Source organism: Aptenodytes patagonicus, chromosome 1 (genome assembly GCF_965638725.1).
Source record: "Aptenodytes patagonicus chromosome 1, bAptPat1.pri.cur, whole genome shotgun sequence".
NCBI lineage: Eukaryota > Metazoa > Chordata > Aves > Sphenisciformes > Spheniscidae > Aptenodytes > Aptenodytes patagonicus.
The window spans coordinates 41,108,125-41,127,671 of record NC_134949.1 but is presented as its reverse complement, the minus strand read 5'-3'; the positions used below and the strand labels follow the sequence as shown (position 1 = coordinate 41,127,671).

Here is a 19,547-nt window from a genome sequence, read left to right as displayed (position 1 = left end):
GGGCAGTCTATAGCTCTATGTTAAAGTCCAACCCTTCGCACACTACACAGATGGGAATCTAAGGAGGGTATCTTCAGCCTGGTGGCTCACTCTTCATTGGATTTTAAGTAGCCATCTGTTCTAATAAAGCATCTTCTGCCCCATAAAGGTAGTCACAGCACCCCAGCCAGCACCGAGTGTGCAACCAGAAAGTGTTCCTGGCTTTCCTGTGGTTTCTGTTGCTGTCACAGCTGCAAGCATAGCTATTATCGCTATGCCAAGAGCTGCAGCAGCTGCTATTGTTGTTCACTCAGCTATTTCAGCAGAGTTCCAAGATCCATTCCTGTATTCAGAAGTGTCAGCCACCCACATGCTCAACCACATGAAAACCTGACCCACGCAAGACAAGTGCGGATTCTGTCAAGTCCTTCCATCACAGGCTTAATTTGTACAAACAAAAACCCCAGAGAAAACAGCAGAGAAACAAAGGTAAACAGTGCCAGAAATAATCTTTCCCTTTGACCTTTTTTTCTGCTCACAGGAAATTGATATATTCTAAGCCTTGCTTTGACATATACAACCCACAATTTTTCCAGGCTACTCCAGTTTGTCACAGATCACGAGCAGACAGTAAATGGGGTGCTGTCCTGGACAGCAGAACCACCCAGGAGGAAGCTGCAGACCAGGCTTCTCTTGAGTTCCTCATATTCTAAGAGGTACCAGTCCTCAGAGTGAATTATATTATAGACAATAAAGGAGATATCCCAGGATTTAGCTGTCACGTGCTCTCGTTTTCCACATACGAGAGGAAAATGTAAAAAAAAAAAAAGAATCCTCCTATCCTACTCCACAATTAGGAGAGCAGGAGGGAGATCAGACTCTGGCTGCATCCATTCAAGTCAACGTGTAAGCCTGGGGTACTGACCTAGTCAGCCTGGCTGTTTAATCATTAGTGTGCTCTTTTCTATAACTACAGCCATGCAATTTAAGGTTTCTCAGACTAATACCTAGATGCAGTGTGGGGAACAGCACAGCCACTTCAAGCAGGCAGCACGTAAACATGACTCAAAGGGCAGAAGAGGACTTAGCCACCTGGACGAAAGCTGTACTGTGCCAGTTGCTCTCAAGGCCACAGCTCCTTATGCACCCTGGCCTAATTTATTTACCAGCAACGATGTAGCCCCTTGGACCAGGGGATCTTCTCTACTCACTAATTGTCTCTACCTCAATGTCAAACCTGAGAAATGAAGATATGATAGCCTTTCTAACCTGTTCCTCTAAGAAAACATAAAAAAACCTTAATGCAGGTACAGTAATGTTCCACGCTTGGCTGCCTTCTGCCACAAGGTTAGACAAGGGTAGGGACAAAGAAATTAAGTACACACAGACTGAAATTAAAAGGAAGGAAATCCCATTCCCCAGCAGCATTTATTTGTATTTAGATTGTAAAGGCATGGAGATGTAACAAGACATGAAGGCAGTACACTGGATGATGAGCTTTCTTCAAGTATTTGCACTAGGTCACATTTTGTATATCCATAACCACAGCTGTGAGTTCCTGTTTGTGAACCTGGTATTTTTTATCTATGCATATCAAGTATTAATGGAATTCCAGAATATGAAACAACCCAAAACATACAAGATTTGTCATAAGAAAACATTACAGTTGGTACAACTGATCACAAGTTTACAATAGCTTTGTTCTCTCAGTGGGACAAGAAACTTATTTTTTAAATATAAAAGCAGCCGAGCAGACACCAACAGGAAATGCTCTGCATTTGTCATGCAAGGAGAGATGCATGATTTCATCAGCCTCCAGAGAGACTAGTTGGAAGCTATCCAAGAGTGATGACTAAACAGAAACTGATCTGTTGTTTGCTAATTGGCACAGACTAGTATTGCCAGAGTTTGGAATGCAGAAAACAAAGACAAGTAACCCCATCACTTCTACATAGGCATTACAACACCGCCAACAGGCAACATTTCCTGGAAAGAGCAGGAAACTAATAGAACAATTGTTTTAGGGTGGGGGTAGTCAATGCTGTATTTCATCCCAGCCATTCAAAAAGCAATGCTAAGGATGGGTCTATGTTACTAACACAATACTTCCTTCTCTCAACTTGCCATCATAGTCCACTTCAGAGATCACTCCATTTCCCATACAAGCTGAAATCCCTAAGTCCCTGAAAAAGAATCAGTGTCCCATGGTGCCAAGCACTGCAGTATTCACATACTGCAAGGATGGTCAAGATTTCCTTGAGGTCTCCAATCAAAGTACAGTTTAGTGTCATTTTAAGCCTCAAACCAACTTCTCTAACCAGAATGGGCACATCTTACGGCTGAGGATTGTTTTGCAATTACTCTATGTCACAAAACAATGGGAAAGTAGACTGGCAATCAGAGGTGCATTGGATGCTCTGCTGCCTCTTGCTATTTGAAACATTCACCATAGGACTCCAATTGCATCATGTAACTACAGGCAGCACACTTGCTCTTCACTATTTAATATAGCCCCATTTAATGAGATGCTGACAGACTTTGGAAAGACTGAATCTGTGAAGGAACTACATTTACTCGAAAAAGCTCTTAAGATTTTTCTTTCTTGACCAAAAAATTCTCATCAAATAGAAAATACACTTTCTGACACAAAGATAGTACGATATAGCTATTGATTTTTTAAAAGTGCAAGTAAGTGAAAGGGCTAAGAACAGCCAAAGCAGAAACTGTGCAAACTCCCCTTATCTTGCCCTGCTTTTCCTGTTGCTTGCTGTTTTCACTCACAATGTCCATCCAGTTCAAGTCCACAGGATCAGCTGAACAGCAATTTTCGCTAGGAAAGCGTGTACATTTATTGTGCAGGTAGGACACCAGTAGGATACAAACACATAATTGGTGGACAATTCCCATTCTTGAGCCTTGGTTGCACGTTTAACTTGGTTTTGCTGCTCCCTTAGCATACAGGCAGTGTGCTCAGGGCTATCATTAAACTGGCAAACGTGGTTCAACAGCAACAGCTTCTTCCTCATGAACTGTTCTGGGCTGCCCAAGACCAGTTTTGAGAATCAAAGCTGCATTTTGATGGGTGCTGGCTCATGCTACAGTCTGGGGTATGCGCTAGCATAACATAGAGCAACCTCGCTGAGCCTGGTTTGGCATCTTAAAGCCACCTTTCATCACATCATACTCAGATGGGTTCAGAAATTTGTTACTGTATTTGTAACAAAAAAACGCTGCAGTCTCAGTTTTTACCAAATCTCTTCGTAAGCCAGGCCACTGCCACCAGCCTCCAGTAATTTTCAGGGCCACTTTATTACAGGCTGTTCATCAAATTTCAAATTCTCTGACTTAATAAATGTAAGATATAACAATTTTCAGATATGACAGTAACAAGAGTTTCCAGCTGTTTTCTTGTATTGATTTTCAGTATACATTTTTCCCCTTTCTATTGATCCATTTCCACTTACATGCATTTTCACTTTTAGTATTAGGCACTGATAGAATAGCAGTCATGCTAAAGAAGTTCTTCTTTCTTTAGTTGATTGATCATTTGGAATTAATTTGTCACAGAACTATCTTCATGCAAGTGCACTGGTATATAAAGTACTCTTAAGATGTATTTAAGAACTCCAGCTGCAGCAATGGACTGGGAAAGTTAAGGTTTGTGAAGCCTCTGCTAGATACTGTTTTTTAATATGTTTTTTCAAAATTTCTTTTATCCACAAATGCCAAATAAAATATTCCTACAGCATTTGACAATGTCAAGTTACCTGGTATTATAAATGCTGTGTCCTCTTCAGTGTTGGCTTTTGCCCTGCTAACATCTTCTCTGGGTTCAAAGAAAAGTATACTATTTGATTGAGCCTGATAAGCTCAATGAGCTTATCTGATGAGAAAAATCCAGTAAGACAATCATTATAATGCCTGTATTATCAAATAGCACTGACAGCACTTAAATCTTCAGGTATCAAGTGCTTTCCTCTTCTCCCTTCGCTAAGAAAAGCCTGATTAGGCAGTTTCTTGTTTCCTGTTCTGAAAAAAAGAAACCACTCGTTCTCTTCCACTGTGAGTCCCAAATTCGTTGACCTTTCAGAATGGAGCAATGGTTAACTTGAAGAAGGGTCTGCAGTTTAACAGTTTCAACAGCTCAAAAGAGATGTTACATGAGTTTGGATCCATCACAGGATCTCAACTACTTGGCAACAGATGATAAAGTAGTCCTTGCTCTCTCCAATCCTCTTGACTTTGATTTCTTCAAGGTTACTTCCAGTATCCAAGAATCAGGAGTCAGGTACCCGAGGCAGCAAGAATTCACCATTAAACTTCCAATTTTCTCTCTTCACTGGTTTGGAGGCAGGATATGACCAATTGCTGGGGAAGATTGTTGCAATACTGCTACTCATCATCTTTTGTTGTCATACTTTCAAATTGCATTGCTTCTAGGTGACCTACAATGAAGTATTAAAACCCCTTGCAAGAGATCAGTGAGACTAGATACACTGGGAAAAAATGACTTGTCAAGAAGTAAGAAAAGCTCCTCTTGACAAAAAACAATGTTCTCAAACTGAAAGGAACTGGGTATTACTGCTGTAGTACCTATCACTGTTGAGAAGAGCTAGAGAAGCAAGCGGACAACGTTTCTTTTCTTGTACAGGGGGATCTCCAGCAGGGAAAGTTTCCTGTAGTAGTAATTCATTAACAACAAGGATCAGTGCAGCCAACAAGCAGAAAAGAGGGCTTCTGTCCCTCTCTTCCACATTCACTCTGCAGCTGCATCAGGTCATGCTGCTTGCCTGGGTGCACAGAGCAGTGGAAATAGATGGAAACAATTATTTTTGCAGTCTATCTTTCAACATCCTGGTACTGAATAAATACAATCAAAGCTCCAAACTATCCAGTGGAATATGAATGAGTACACAGCTCCTCCCTACAGTCACAGACATTATTTTAGGGCTGTAGAACATGCCAATCAATTGAATGTTTTGGCCAAGTTTGGTAAACTTAAGTCTTAGAAAAAAAATTAAGAATCAAAAGAGATCAGCTTGAAGTATTCATTTTGGAAGTAGAGCAATTTATCATTTTCATCAGGTTACAGTAAGACTTCCTCCAAGCCAAAATATTTTCAGTTATCTTGGACAGAATAAATACCTTTGTCATAATGGTGACAATTTCATAGATTCTCACTTTTCAAGACATCTCAAGACAAGAAACATTCCAGATTCTCCACAACTCTCAAAACCATTTATCCATCTCATTCTGCTCAATACAGTGGCCAATGACAGCTCCAAAAATGCAAGAGTACACGTTGTTATTATTATAGAAAAAGGCTTAATTCAGTAGACAGCTACATCACTGAGATGCACAGGTTTGTCCTAAACAGAGGAAAAATCCTGGCGTTGAGCAGAATCCCCCAAAGAGTAGCATGAGCAACAGTGCTCAGCACAGTTAAAAGAGAGCTAGTTTTAGGTCTGTCTTTGTTGAGCTTGTGCAGCAACTGGTGCCAAGGATCTTGGTCTTCATCTGCAACTCCTTGACACAACTGTAGGAAAAGTTATCCTCACTGCAAAATATATTTCCTGACTTGTCAGGAAAAATATCCTAAGCTTTGATGCAAATTAAGATTAACGAAGTCAGTTAATTGTAAATAGCTCATAAATTAGCATATTCTAATCAAGCTTTTAGTAGGTTAGTATTGTGTCTGAAAGCCTGTTCAAAGTTAGTTGTATTCTCTTTAGTGAAGCAAAAATGGTATTTCACAGAAGGAAAAAACAACCTAGGAAAACAACCTAGGAAGTAATCTTCTAAGTCTTGCATTAGGCAACTACCATTGCTGAGAAGACACACTAGCAACTCCACCAAGCAGTGGTTAACTCCGCACCTCACTCCCAGCATCTTCAGTTTTTCCTGCTTGCCTTTTTCTTTCTACTTCTCCTTTTCCTTCCACAAAAAGCAGAAAACAGAGGTGGCTGGCTCCAACTCTTATTCCCATACTCTATCATTCATACCACTTAACTGCTTTCAGCTTGTTGAGATTCCTGACCTCCATTTGTCCTCAAGCAGGACTCCCATTCCTCTTGCCTTCTTTAAACTGTTTTTTCTGACAGCATCCAACATTTTCAGGGAACTCCATTTGAGCTCCAACCACCTTCCATGACCTCATACCCTTTTGCAAAGCTTTTTTCATCTGGCTTGGAATCTGAAGTAGAAATTGAATTACTAGGTTCTTCAAGAGCTGTAGGCAGAGATGCAAGTTAAACACCTAGAACAACAAAAGTGGCAGGATAAAAAGGGCTAAGGGATACTTTTTAATGTGGTAGTAAGCAAGAATGCTTGTCCACAATGTGCAAACACTGAAGAAAAGCATGTAATCAAGGCAACACTTAATTACTTGACTGCTTCAAGAGACCAGCCGATTCAGTTCATCTGGACTTTGGATGTCCCTATCTTGGAACCATATGCGAGATCACTGCAAGCCAGATGAAGTCATCACCCCAATCTTTACAGCTAGTTACACTCATCTCCAAGTACTACACATCTGAATTTATTAGTGTCCTTACCTGAATCAGTCTATCTGGTCTTTTATAATTTCTGAACTATAGTCCAAGTGCAATAAGGCAGTGTCCGTAAATAACTCCTAACAGATACATACTGCTGCATTAAAGTGTTTGGACTTTAGTTTGCTAGATTTTATTTCAGCAAGTGATAAATTTTCATAGCAGCAGCAGCAAGACTGTAAGCAAGTACTTAAATGTTGTTTTAGAAAGGTATTTGTAGTAAGTTAGACCTTTTTTATTATAGCATACAAGTAACCTTTGCCAAGATTTACACTGAGGAAGTGTGCTCAATGTTGACTTACATGCTGTAGCAGGTGTCTGGCTGGTTCTATGCATCCCACAATAGAGGTACTTTCTAAAGACAGACGTAGTTGTTCTCTTGCACTCTTCTCAGAAGAATGAAAACTAGCTTACTTGTTTTCAGCAACAGAAGTTAGCAACAAGAAAACAGTTTTCCTTAAGACATACAAACCAGGCAATCTAGATGCATTTGCTGGAATCTAAGACCCTTGAAAACCAAGCCACACAGTAGTAATACCAGGTTACTTGCATAAGATCCTGCTCAAATATTGAAAACCAAGCTATCTGTGCTTTCCTATATATTCAATGCAAAGAACACTCTAGGTATCTTCAATAAAGTTGCTTTTTCCTGGAACTGTTGTATTTTGTCCGCTGACAATGAATAACTGAAGTCTTTTGTTAATCAGTCTAAACAACCCATAACATTTTTACTTGTCTTGGAAACCAACTTCCCTGACTTCATGAAGCTATACTTCTTTTGTAAGGTAATATAATGATACCCTGCTAAGCACAGGTTTTAAGTTCCATAAATAAAGTCCAACCAAACTGCAGCTTAAACAGGAAGGTTTCCAGAGACTAGTTTTCAGGCTGTAGCTTAAGAGAAGTAACTTCTGAGAATTTATTTAAAAAAAAAAATTTTCTAATAGCAACCAGAACCTTTTTAATCATACAAAACTAAGCTTCCTTACCCCCCACTTAAGTTCTCAGTAGTAATAGTTTTAGTTTTGCAAGAGACTTAAGAGTTACTGTCAACATGGCTTTGTTAGTTTTGTAATTGACAGAAGTCACACAGAATGCCCCTACCACAGAATACACTAAAGAAAAACTCTTTAGCGCAGGCAAAAAGATATATTCTACACACCGCTTTTACTTCAAAGTAGTCAAATGTAACATTCTCTTGGGTAAACACTAGTATTAATTTCCAGACCAAAATTGCATCTGTCCACTTCAACAAAGTGGAAAAAGCTCTGCTCTGGAGAGAACACGTATGCTCTGGTGTAGGTAAGCCCTCATGACTCATCTGCTTATCAAGTCTAGTTGAGGTTGGGTTGTTTGTTTTTTCCATCTCTGCAAAAAATGAAATTTGAATTAAAAAAACTGGAACTCCTATTATGAGGAGATTCCAGTCTCCAACACAGAGTCTTGCCAATTTCACTCCTCATATCAATATTGTATCACTTACAAGACTGACTTTCATTTAACTGTATGGATTTGAAGGTACTGGTTTTAGATCAAACTGACCTGTTTTTCAGCTTTGGCAAGGCTCACTGTTAAGTTAAATATAGTATGAGAATGTTAACTTAATGGTGTTGCTATATATACACACATATAATCATGAATTTTAGATTCATACCAAAGCGCTGTGCAACCAAGAAACCTTATATTCACTAGCATGAACAGATCACCTTTGTCCATCATACATACAATCATGTCAGAAGAACACAGCAACGGTAGCTTAAGAGAAAGTATCTACACCACAGTTTAGGCAGAAGGGGGAAAAAATGCACCAGGACCAGTCTGTATCAAAGCCATCTATTTCAGAGAAAATAAAAATCAGATTGAAGACAGCACACTTCTCTTACACAGACTGATTAGTTCCTACTACTCCTTTTGCGCATCGGAACATACCCACACCATTCAATGCATTCATATGCAACACTAAGTCTACCCTTCAGAAAAAGGAAGGCCAAGGAATATTCTATTTTGTCATAGACATCACCTTTACTGTTTTTCCAAGCATGACAACTTAAGTAAAAAAGTCAAAGCACAAAACATTTTGAAGTTTCAGCTACCACCATTTGTGTTCCTTTATAGCAATAATAGTTTATACACTTTTTCTGAAAACCCTCCTCCCAAAACTTAAGTGGGCTTCAAAACGCTTTACAAGAGAAAGAGCAAGTCAGGAGTAAGTTCTGTCTAATATTCCCAAAGTTACAATTACATCTGACAAGTTTCATATCTTCCATTTAATCCCTCCAAATCAGAAGCAGTTCTAGTTAATGCCAATTCATTTGTTCACTCAAGCCCTACAATACAGGGAAAAAAATTATGTCATTAATAGTTTATAACGCTGTCTTGGGACACAAATGTATTAATGCAGCTTAAGAGTTTCCCATGCATCTGGTTTACTGGATACCAGATAGATGAGGGCTAAAGTTGCTTTGACTTTCTGGGGATATTCTGAGAGGCCAAAGTAACTGCAGAGGCAAGATATATGCATGCGCTAACTGTTTTAGCTGGGAGTCAAACACCTCGATGTTAAACAGCAGTCTAAGGAAGCATTCTCTTCCCACTAAAGGGATAGTCTAAATACTGCTGCTTGCCAGAAAAGGCTTAAATAAATGCTGTAGCTATGAATGTAGCAAAAAAAAGCTGTTTTCAGGTAGGGGGAATAGAATGAGCAATTCAACAGTACACGTGAAAAGCTTGCATCTTTCACTGACTTATTCACTTCACAACCACTGACAAGACTGATGTACATATTTCTGCACCTGCAATTGTAAAAGCAGATAAAATATTTAATGTAATTTACAATGTATTTTACCAGCTTGGCATACAGGATGAACAGAATATATCAAAGTAGTTGACAGTTATAGGCTTGTGGAGGCCCTGCAAAAATATTACTTCAGATATCTGCTAATTTAAAAAAAATCAATTTGCATTTTAGAAGTGATACAATTCAACCTACCACAAAATACAAAGAGCTGCAAAAACATATACCATTCCAACAACAATGTATATAAGTTATTAAATAATGATCTGATTTAAAAGAATATAAATGAAGCCTTTAAGTAGGTCTTTTCTACATGCATATTATTCCTCATTAAAGAAAAATATGTAAAAAGGCCATTGGTAATTGCTTTGTTAACCACGGTAGAAAATGCCAATTCTCTGGTCACAGACGCCACTAGTTTAGCACTTAAGGTCTCTGCAGTGTTACATGTGATTATTTTTAAATACTGTTAATTCTATTACTCCATTGGTAAAGAATGCGTGACTTGGAATATGGCAGTCTTCATATTGAGAGGGCAGTGATGCACAGTTTTATAATTATCCAGAAGAACAGCACCCTCCACTGCTCTGTACTTGTGGCTCATCATCAATGATCTGTACACCTCGCCTTGCTATTCCTGACTGACTGGAACCATTGCCTCTTGCTCTTTCATCCACTTGAGCAGTTTCTATCATTCCTGTAAAGGAAGAAATGTATTAGATTAGATTCCACTGCATTTTTACACAAGACTTTGAGATCTTAATCTATTTGAGTTACATGCACAAAGTTCAGCAAGACTGGTTCTCCTATTTATTACACACAAGTAAGTACTCGGGTATCACATGGCATAGCTGTGAGAACATACTTAAATCTTCCCAAAGCACCAAAAATCCAGCAGCTCCTATTGACTAAGGGAGACCTCAGATGCTCAAATGTTCTGGAGTTAGTGACTTCAAAAGCTAGACTTACCCACCCATATGAAGAACATTCTGTCAAAAGAGAAAACAAACAAGAAACCCCATACACCACACATACCACCTCACCCCCCCAAAAAAAACCCCAACCTACTCTTCAGACACACAGGTGAAGTTTTGCTTAAATCCTTGTATCATAAAAACACAATGAATAGGACAACTTCCCTGTGTTGCAACATTTTTATCCTACATTCCGTGATCTTTACCATTTGCTTAGACTGCTGTGTAAAATCTGCATCATTACAACTTCAAGTTTATGATTTGTTATTTACATCGTTTGAGAAGAGTTTTGAAAGAAGTTGGAACAAAGGGCTTGAAGCAGGCAACAGTGAGACCAGTCACATGAAGTTTGATTTGAGGTTACTATTTATGCATGCTGAGTGAAACAGCAGTCAGTGCTCCAACAAATGACAAGACATTTTTGGAGTACAGCATGAATTTGCAATATTGTAAGCATCCATACATCAAGCTTCCATAGCTGTTACAATATGCAAGTGGCTTGAAGTAGACTCAGATGAAGTCAGTTCTTAGTAAGAGTTTACATTAAGGCTTTTCTATATGGTTCTAAGCATTCTGAAGCCTTGAGCATTTTGTGAATGAGCTCTTTACCAACAGACTAGATAATACCTACTTTTACAAAGGTCAAGAAACAGTTCTTCAATTCCTTTGTTCTGTTTAGCTGAAGTATGATAATGTTTTGCTCCAACAGATTCAGCATACCTGTAGGAGTGCAAATACAGAACTTCATTGTACTAAAGGACTCAATCTTTCTAAGCCACTTTACATAAAGCAAAAAGATGATCACAAGAGGTTTTATTCTGAGTTTGGAGTTAATCTACACATGCTGAGTCAATGTAAAAAGGGAATTATGTGGTTAAAACTGTCATGATGAATGAAAAACACTGTTAAAGAAAATCTAATGTCTAGAAGTGCATTTAAACTGCAAATGTTGACTTTAATCATGTACAACTCCAAGTTACACTTTGGTCAGTAAGGACATTCCAGAACTCAGATACTAACAGAACACGTTAACACAGCAGCCAGCTAGGCACTGCTGGTTTATGCCTGCCAGTTGTTAACAGCATCACAAGTTTATTACTCCAGCATAATTCTGCAATGACTGTTTCTATTAATAATTGGTGTGACTTACGTTTCTGCTTCTTGCACTGAAACATGTCTCTCTTTTTCCAAGTCTATTTTGTTACCTGTTGGAAACAAGTTAATCTTTCAAGTCTTTGTACTCCAAAATTATCCAAAGGAAAGCAGTCATGTAATCATCATACCCCATCATTTTCTTACAAGCTGTCCCAGTAAAGACCAACTCTTACACAGGTCTCAATTTGGAGCACAATGATATGATTTAAGAATCCCCTTTCACTCAAGCATTTACAGGCAACGAAGGTGAAGTTCTACTTCTGTAGATAAGGATAGCTAAATACCTCCATATAAGCCACCGACTCAGCCTTCTGCTTTTCTTTTGTGGTTTATTAGCAGCTTATCTGTGCTGCAGAGGTAGTTTTTGTAGAATATCCATACATCTATCCTCATGAAAGTGTTTTAATCACTAGATCCGATTTTAAATCTAAACCCAGCATTTGTAGCATTGCTTGCATTGAAATATCCAAGCTTTAAGACTCATTCCACCCCCCAAGCACTTGATTAAGAAAACAGACAAGCATCCAGTCTATGCCACTGAGAACAGTAAAAAACATGACATTTGAGTACTTGCAAGAAAGATAATACACATTTGAGGTTTATCTCTTTGTTAAACTACAGTCTGCAGGTGTCTGTACGATGCACTTCTGACATGGTATATCATTAAACAGCTTGTTTTTTTTGAAACTAACTCTTATTTTCCTCAATGTGATCTACTGGAACTAGCTCCAACTGAATTTTAAATGTAAAATTAACATAAGCTTTACCTCTTCACATGTACAAGCTGTCAAAGCAGTGTTTGGAAGATGCTATTGATCAAAAGAAACACTTCTGATTCAGTCATTAGAATCACATGTTAAAGACGACTTACCTACTATACATAAACAGATTTCATTTCCCAACATTTTTCTTAATTCCTTAACCCAGTTTTTTACCTGCAAAAAGAACAGAGGTAAGTTTATTTTCACTTGATACACTACTAGCTTCGGCACTGCAGAACTAACCCATTTCCTTCATTAACTGCTTACTCTAGACTTGAAACAAACATGTTGAGAGCAACATAGATGGACAAGATATTCTTTAGAGAGCTACGCATGGCTCTTGTTCAGCAGGTTTTAGTTTGCAGTTGAAATTAAGAGCAAATGACTTAGATAAAATGGTTCAATTACTCCAGAAATATAACTCACCACACTTGTGTTAGCCTCACTCCAAAGAACAAGTTCACTGCATTGGCCACTTTAGGTCAGGCATGAGATCTTTTATCAACAGGCACTTACTGACAGATCACAAATGGTACTTTAAAGGTAGAGGTACCTGAACTGAGTTGTTCAGGTTAGATAATAACAGATGTTTGTTTCCTGAGAGAACAGATGGGACAAGAGTGTCGAGTCAGCTGATGGTAAGGTATCTGTTATTAATTCTGTTGTCATGCTTTGAAGTTGTATGATCACTGCATTGACTTAGGGACTGCTATTTTAAGGGAATTTAAGTTGTGAAGAGAGGCAATCACTTCAAGAACCTAAAAATAGTTAGGATACATGATACAAAGGTAGTTATGCAATAACATCTGCAAATTAACCTTCCTTCTTCTTTCTGAGAATTTAAGTGTTTTACTATCACAGAATTTTAGTAAGTAGGGCTCAGCATGAAAAGGCACAAGTTGGAGTAGTACTCACAAGCCTTCACAATTCTGCAGAGGAGGGGCAAGAGTTTAACTGCCAGCACGAGTGCTTTACTTGCCCTGCATCAGACTATTTAAATTACTTAAGCTGTTGTGGAACTATACCCTTATACTACTTCTATCACTGCTAACCCAAGCCTTGCCCATACAACCACAATTCCTTACTCCTCTACACAGAAGTCTTACTGGTTTTGCCACAAGCTAATCGGAGACAAACTCACTTAGGAAAGAGTGTCACCAGTTTTCAGCTAGAACATCCTATAGAGTGATAGCACTGATTTGACACAGGGTTGGAAAAAACCCCCCCCGCTCAACTAATACCGCTGTAAAATAATTAGCCATCAAATTTCAGGTTTTGATGAGGATCTGAAGTCCAAATATCTATTATCACTGAGAAAGTAATGTTTCCACTACCATGTATTGCAATTTCAGAGTTCTCGGATCTGTGAAAGGTCACGTCACTTAATACCTTTTAGTAATTTGGTTTATACAGTAGAGATCAGTATTGGATACTGTAACAACAGTACTGGTTTATGTTTATAGCCTGTCACAGGTAACTCACACATCTAATTCTCTGGTGTTCTTTGAATAACCCTGCTAGAACTTCAGTAGACTGAAAAAGTTAGCCTTCAAAAGAATACTAATAAGGCATATACTTCCATTATATGGTCTAAATTTGCAGATGTAATATGTATTGCTGAAAACAGAAGATTCCCATTTACACACTCACATCAGACTATCTTTCAATCAGTTTACATCTCAGAGGTAAAAATCTGTCCAGTACCTTTTGAAAAGAGTCTTCATCTGTTATATCATATACTAGAATAGCGCCATTAGAATCCCTGTAGTAGATCGGCCCCAATGCATGAAATCTTTCTTGACCAGCTGTATCCTGCATTTAATACACTTGTTAGCATTTAAGACAAAGCAAACAATACTTCAAGAAACTCCAAATACTTTGAAATTTTACTTTATTAAGAAGTGCCTAACATTTGAGTTCTAGTAAACCTAAGTAATTTTTGGGGAAAATATTTTATTTAGGTAGGGGAGGGAAAATAGGAAAGTAAACATACCCATATTGCAAGGTTTACTCTTTTCCCACCAATATTTAGCTTCTTTGTAAGAAAAGATGCCTGGAAAGCAAAACAGATTAGAGTTAAGTTTTACACACAAATGTCTCATTTGACTTCAGATTAATTTACTAATAAAAACATCTGAATCAATAGAAGACAGATTTCTGGATCAAAATACTCTTTAAGCCAGAAGGCTGAGTCAATACTAAGCCAGTTAGTCATTTCACTACAGTTTGCCAGGAGTCTATTCTAAATAAATCTGGCTTAAGCCAATCATTTACTACATCTTTTTGCTGCTGTTTTGAATGATTTGGGAAGGATAAGAGTTGTGTGGAAAGAGTCTGAATTCACAATACTGGTAAGTCTAAGCTGAACTCGAAGCATTTCACAAGAGTACATGAAGTTTGGGTAGGAGCCAGCCTAACAGGATCTTTGATTTGCAGGAATCAGGCAAAGTAGTTCACTATTAGTGAGCCACTAGAACAAAATAAAATAGTTTATCACTAAAAGTCTCAGAACACTATTTTGCAAGTTTCCTTATCTGTATCTTTTCCCCTTTTTTTGCTACGTGAGCCCATAACTCTCCCCATCTGTTTTTGGGGGCTTTTTTGAAGCAGTGGTGTGGTTTGTTTGGGGGTTTTTTGTTTTGTTTTTTTTTTTTCCCCCCTCCAGACACTGTTCCTGAAAGCTCAGTGATATGCTTCTCAGCTAACACACAAAAGGAAACCAAGTGGCAGGATGAGAAAAGCCTCAGAATAAGCATACAAGCTGCTCTAAGAATTCTACTACATTATCTTCTGAAAACATTTTAAGTTAATTGAAGTTCACAGTTAATTCAAAGATAAGTAATCTCAAACAGCTCTTTGAAATAAGCTACTAATTTTGGTATTTTGACTCTAGTGTCTTATAAGTGGTCTGAAGAATACTTATACACTTAGAAGAAAAGGATAATGCAATTATAAGAGCTAAAATTCCATTCTCTTTATATGTCTGTAGAAAATATTTTCTTTCTTTTAATAGCTCAGTTTTACATGTCCATCAGGTCCTGTTAGGAGCTGATAAAGGGGCCTGAGCAGAACACAAGGAAGACCCAGCTGGAAAAGATTCTCTTGAAAGTCACTGACTAAGAGGCAGGTGTATGTCACCTGCCCCTTGACTGCTTCATCTTCAACAGAGGCAAGCCAGGCATATGAACACTGCACATAGCACTGAACCTCCTTGCATTGTCTTTCCCCCCTCCACCCCCCAGCTATCTTAGACAGCCAAGACAGCTTTTCCAGGTTATGCAAGTCCAGCAAAGCAATCAGGATCTGTATAGCATGATTAGCACCACATCAGCGGCTCTCTTGGGTTGGATATTTTGCAGTCCTCCACACATTTGAGAGACTAGTACACAAAAGTTGTATTTGTCTCGAGCAATTAACTAACAGAAAGTGTCTACCCGATTTTTTTTAAAACAGTTTGACAGTAGGTTTATTATTGGCGTAATCCCAGCACAGTTCACTTGATATCAATTTATAGCTTAGAATTATTTTATCAAGATGAGAGCACTGACCTCAATATTTCAATCAATGGGAACCAAGTCTAACTGTCCCCCGAGGTCTGACAACAGGTTACAGATTGTATTCATTGCTTGCAAAAAGCCCTACCTTTCCTGCATCAGCTTTTTCACATTGTTCTAGATAAATGTTTTCTTATGTGAATCAGCAGCTACCCTAATTTCAATTTGCAGGTCATCAGTATCTTAAGTACATGACTTGAAGCTAACTTAACTACAGCAACACATCTCAGCAGCCTCCTAACCTCAAAGGAAGTTCCAGTTCACCATTTCCCCTCTAGCTAGCACTTAGGGAAGGGGCACATGGAGAGAAGAGAAACAGCTCCCTTTCACTAAAAGCCTTCTGTTACTAGCACAAAAGAAACTCTTCTGTTTGGGTGTACACAGGTTAACTTCACAATAGACTAATACTCAAGTGTTAGAATTCAGATAGGAAAGCATAAATATACATTAGATAAAAGATTCACACTGACCAATTTAAAGACTTCCTGTGCTCTCCCCCATCACTGAGCTCACCCTGCAGGAAGCGCCAGCCAACATCACTAAAAAAAGTTTCCAGAAGGCTACAGTCTCACCACCCTTTTTGTTGCAATATATTGGAATAAAGCACTAAACAGTACTTTCTTTTTGTAAGTCAGAGATTACTGCAGATGGAGAGCCTCTTATCTCAGTATCTAGTGATCTTTTCATACGATTCATCAGTGTGGCTCCTTTGCTGAATCAGGAGCTAAGCATTATCTAATTTTGGCTTTATTGGAACAAAAGTAATTTGGTGCAATACTTTGAACTGATGCCATGAAACAAAGCCACTTTATCAGATTAAACCTTTAATCTTAAAAAAAAAAAGATGTTTTGCAAAAATGTCCCTTCATTGCTTAATCAGATATCCTAGTTTCTTGTTAACTTATTTTTAAGGGATGTTTTAATTTGCTAGTGAAAGAACTTACTAAAACTTTCTTCTAGAACTGTAAGGTGTAGGAAAACAAGAGTAATAAAGATAATACTTCACAAGTGCACATGATGTACATGAAGATTCAACAGCAACTGACACTGTATTTTACAATCAATAAGATGTATATGTGGCTAAGGAGGCCTAGAACAGAAAAGCAAATGAGTTGAAAAACAGTGCAGTCCGTTAAAAGATACAGGTAGCAACCAGAAACCTAATCACAGTGGAGAAAAAATCTCAACATTGAGTGTGAGCACGTGCTTCCACTCCTCTACAAGCACACACACACCCCTCCAGACAGCCAAAACCGAAAGCTCTCAAGCCATAGTATCTAGACACATTTTCCTGTCAACATTTTGGAGCCTTTAAAAGGTCCATTTTATGACAATTGTGACCAGTCTGTATTCCAACTCACTTTTTGCTTCTAAACTTAGGTTTTCCACTACAGATTTAAAGAACATAATTAACAAAAAAACTACCAAGCTGCATCACATGACAAACTACTCAGCTCTACTCTTTCTTCATGGGATATGAGAATTCAGCTATACATGATCATTTTGATGCACTTTAAATGATTGTTTGCTCAATGCTACACTTCAGCTGCAGCTCTGACACCTACAAGCTACTAGTCATTTCTGTAGCATAGCAAATATCGGTTACCTCTATGGCAATCAGAGCTACAATCAGCTTGCCATAAATACCACACCATGCCTAGTAAACCTACCAATAGATTCATCCAACAGCAGAGTGTTAACAGAGGATAATGAAGTTTAACACACGTTCTTTTTAGCTCTTTATAGGAAAAACAGAGCAACAGTATCTGCTTATAAAACATTCACTGTATTGCTTCTAGTGCATCTCTAGTGTTTCTTTGGTTTTAAAGGAAAGTTTCACTATTAAATACTTCTGAGATACCCAAGCCACAAGAATTTTCCCCTAAACACGCAGGAATAGCGCACAACTACCCTAAGGCTCTTTTTTGGCATCACCTACTACTAGTTCTGTACTTCACAATCTCAAAAGTAGTTCAAAACCCACCAGTGGCCCACGTGGTGGCAGGGTTTGTTTCTTTATTTACAAAAAAAAAAAGTATTAAGAGCAGTATACATTACAGTGGTAAACCCACACTTTTATGTACATGCTCACAACTGCTAGGAAAGATGCTGTGCAACTGGCTTAACTGCAAATAAAAAGGTTAAGCAGAGACATCCCAAAAGACTTAACATACAACCCACAACATACAGTCTAAACATGTTTTCTGAGACCATGTACAATATAAGCATTTCATTTTGTACCATGGCATGCATGCCATTCAGCGCTAGTAGGTAATGAAAAAACATTTCTTTCAAGCAGACACCCTGTCATATTTCATAAGTGGAACATCACTTTTTAGTTCTTTGTAAGTTAGCAGACAGCACTACTGAGAATCGGGCCAAAATTCAGTGAGATAACATGACAAGCAAGCCTTAAGAATCTTTCCTGTTATTAAGTCATAAGCCTTAATCTCACAAACCATTTTGTGCAAGCTGTTCTCTTTAAGTAGTATTCGGGTAGTTCAAGTGTTAGGATTTGAGAACATGAAGACGACTATAATTAAGAGAAACGCAGCACATATGAAACACTTAGTCACCAGTCCACTACCAATGATTACAATAACATTACTTTCAAATCATACTTCCCAAGATTCAAATACATTGATATACATAACTGGAAAATACAAACAGTTAGCATTCAGAATAGAAACGAGGCCTTTCAGTACTGAAAGCTTAAGTCTGAGACGTAAAAAGAACCAGAAAATTAGCTTCCAGCAAACTCGGCGGGGGACAGCCACCATTTAGAGAGCGGCAGTGGTCACTCCGGCCACCGTTAAGCAGTGAAGAAGACGGCAAGCACCGAAACCCTAGTGCGGGTTTGCGGAGCAACACTCCATAAGCCCCAGGGCGGAAGGGGCAGGCCGGTAAGCGCCACAGGGCGACGCAGGGGCGGGCTGGCACCGGCCAGCAATCCTAGGAGGTGCGCAAGGGAAGGGGAGAAGAGCAGCGGACCTCCCCCCCACCTCGCCCTGGCCCGGTAGCTCCGGGCAGGGGCTCCCCGCCCGCCCCCGGCCCGGCCCGCACCTGCAGGGTGGTGATGTGCTTGTCGTTGAACTTGTTCTCGCAGTAGCGCAGCACCAGGGAGGTTTTCCCCACGCAGCCCTCCCCGAGCAGCACCACCTTGAAGGAGAAGCTGCGGCCCCCGGCCGCCGCGCCGGCCCCCGCCGCCATCCGCGCCCCGCCGCCGAGCCGAGCCGGGCCGCCGCCGCCTCACATCAACGGCCCGCACCGCGGCCGCGGGGCACCACCACCACCACCGCCACCACCGCCACCGCCGCCGCCGCCGCCACCCCCCCCTCCCCTCCGCCCAACCGGGATGGGAACCCGCGAGGCGGGAGCGAGAGGGGAAAGCGCCGCCGAGGCCCCGGGGATGAGGGCGAGGGGAGGGACGCCGAGAGCCACAACGTTCCCCACGGCAGACGGCCCCGTTCCCCCTAATGGCGTCTTCTTCCTCCTACGTCACGCGCCGCTCGGTCACGCGCACCCCCCACTGCCAATGGGAGGGGTGGACGCCGCGGCGGCGAGAGGCCCCGCCCAAGAGCCGCGGAAGGGAGGGGGGCGGTAAGCGGAGAGGGGCGCGGTGAGCGGGGAGGGGCGGAGTCTGCCGGAGCGGGGGCGGGGCCCGCGCCGGAGCCGGGTGGGGGCGGGGGCGGCCTTTCCTCCTCAGGCCGCTGCTCTGGGCCTGGCGGGGCGGCGGCCTGGGCCGGGCGGGCTGGCCTGGGCTGGGCTCGCTCCTGCGT

General features: G+C 40.1%; 1 protein-coding gene across 1 annotated transcript; it reads right to left on the bottom strand.

Moving 5' to 3' along the window:
• Window positions 1–1,373: 1,373 nt before the first annotated feature.
• Window positions 1,374–18,984, bottom strand: RAB21 (RAB21, member RAS oncogene family). The gene is made up of 7 exons (XM_076333007.1): window positions 18,832–18,984; window positions 14,208–14,267; window positions 13,919–14,026; window positions 12,325–12,388; window positions 11,449–11,503; window positions 10,930–11,018; window positions 1,374–10,021 (listed from the first exon to the last, which is right to left on the bottom strand). Exons 1-7 carry the CDS (start codon window positions 18,976–18,978, stop codon window positions 9,882–9,884), a joined length of 663 nt encoding a protein of 220 aa, XP_076189122.1. The 5' UTR covers window positions 18,979–18,984; the 3' UTR covers window positions 1,374–9,881.
• Window positions 18,985–19,547: the final 563 nt, after the last annotated feature.

What these genes read in the sequence shown, in the direction of transcription:
- RAB21 (XM_076333007.1), bottom strand. Translation starts at nt 18,978, where the DNA reads ATGGCGGCGGGGGCCGGCGCGGCGGCCGGGGGCCGCAGCTTCTCCTTC. An exon ending in AATCTGTTTATGTATAGTAG is followed by an intron (nt 11,504 to 12,324) that starts GTAAGTCGTCTT and finishes TGTTTCCAACAG; the next exon opens with GTAACAAAATAGACTTGGAA. An exon ending in TCAGTGCAAGAAGCAGAAAC is followed by an intron (nt 11,019 to 11,448) that starts GTAAGTCACACC and finishes GCACTCCTACAG; the next exon opens with GTATGCTGAATCTGTTGGAG.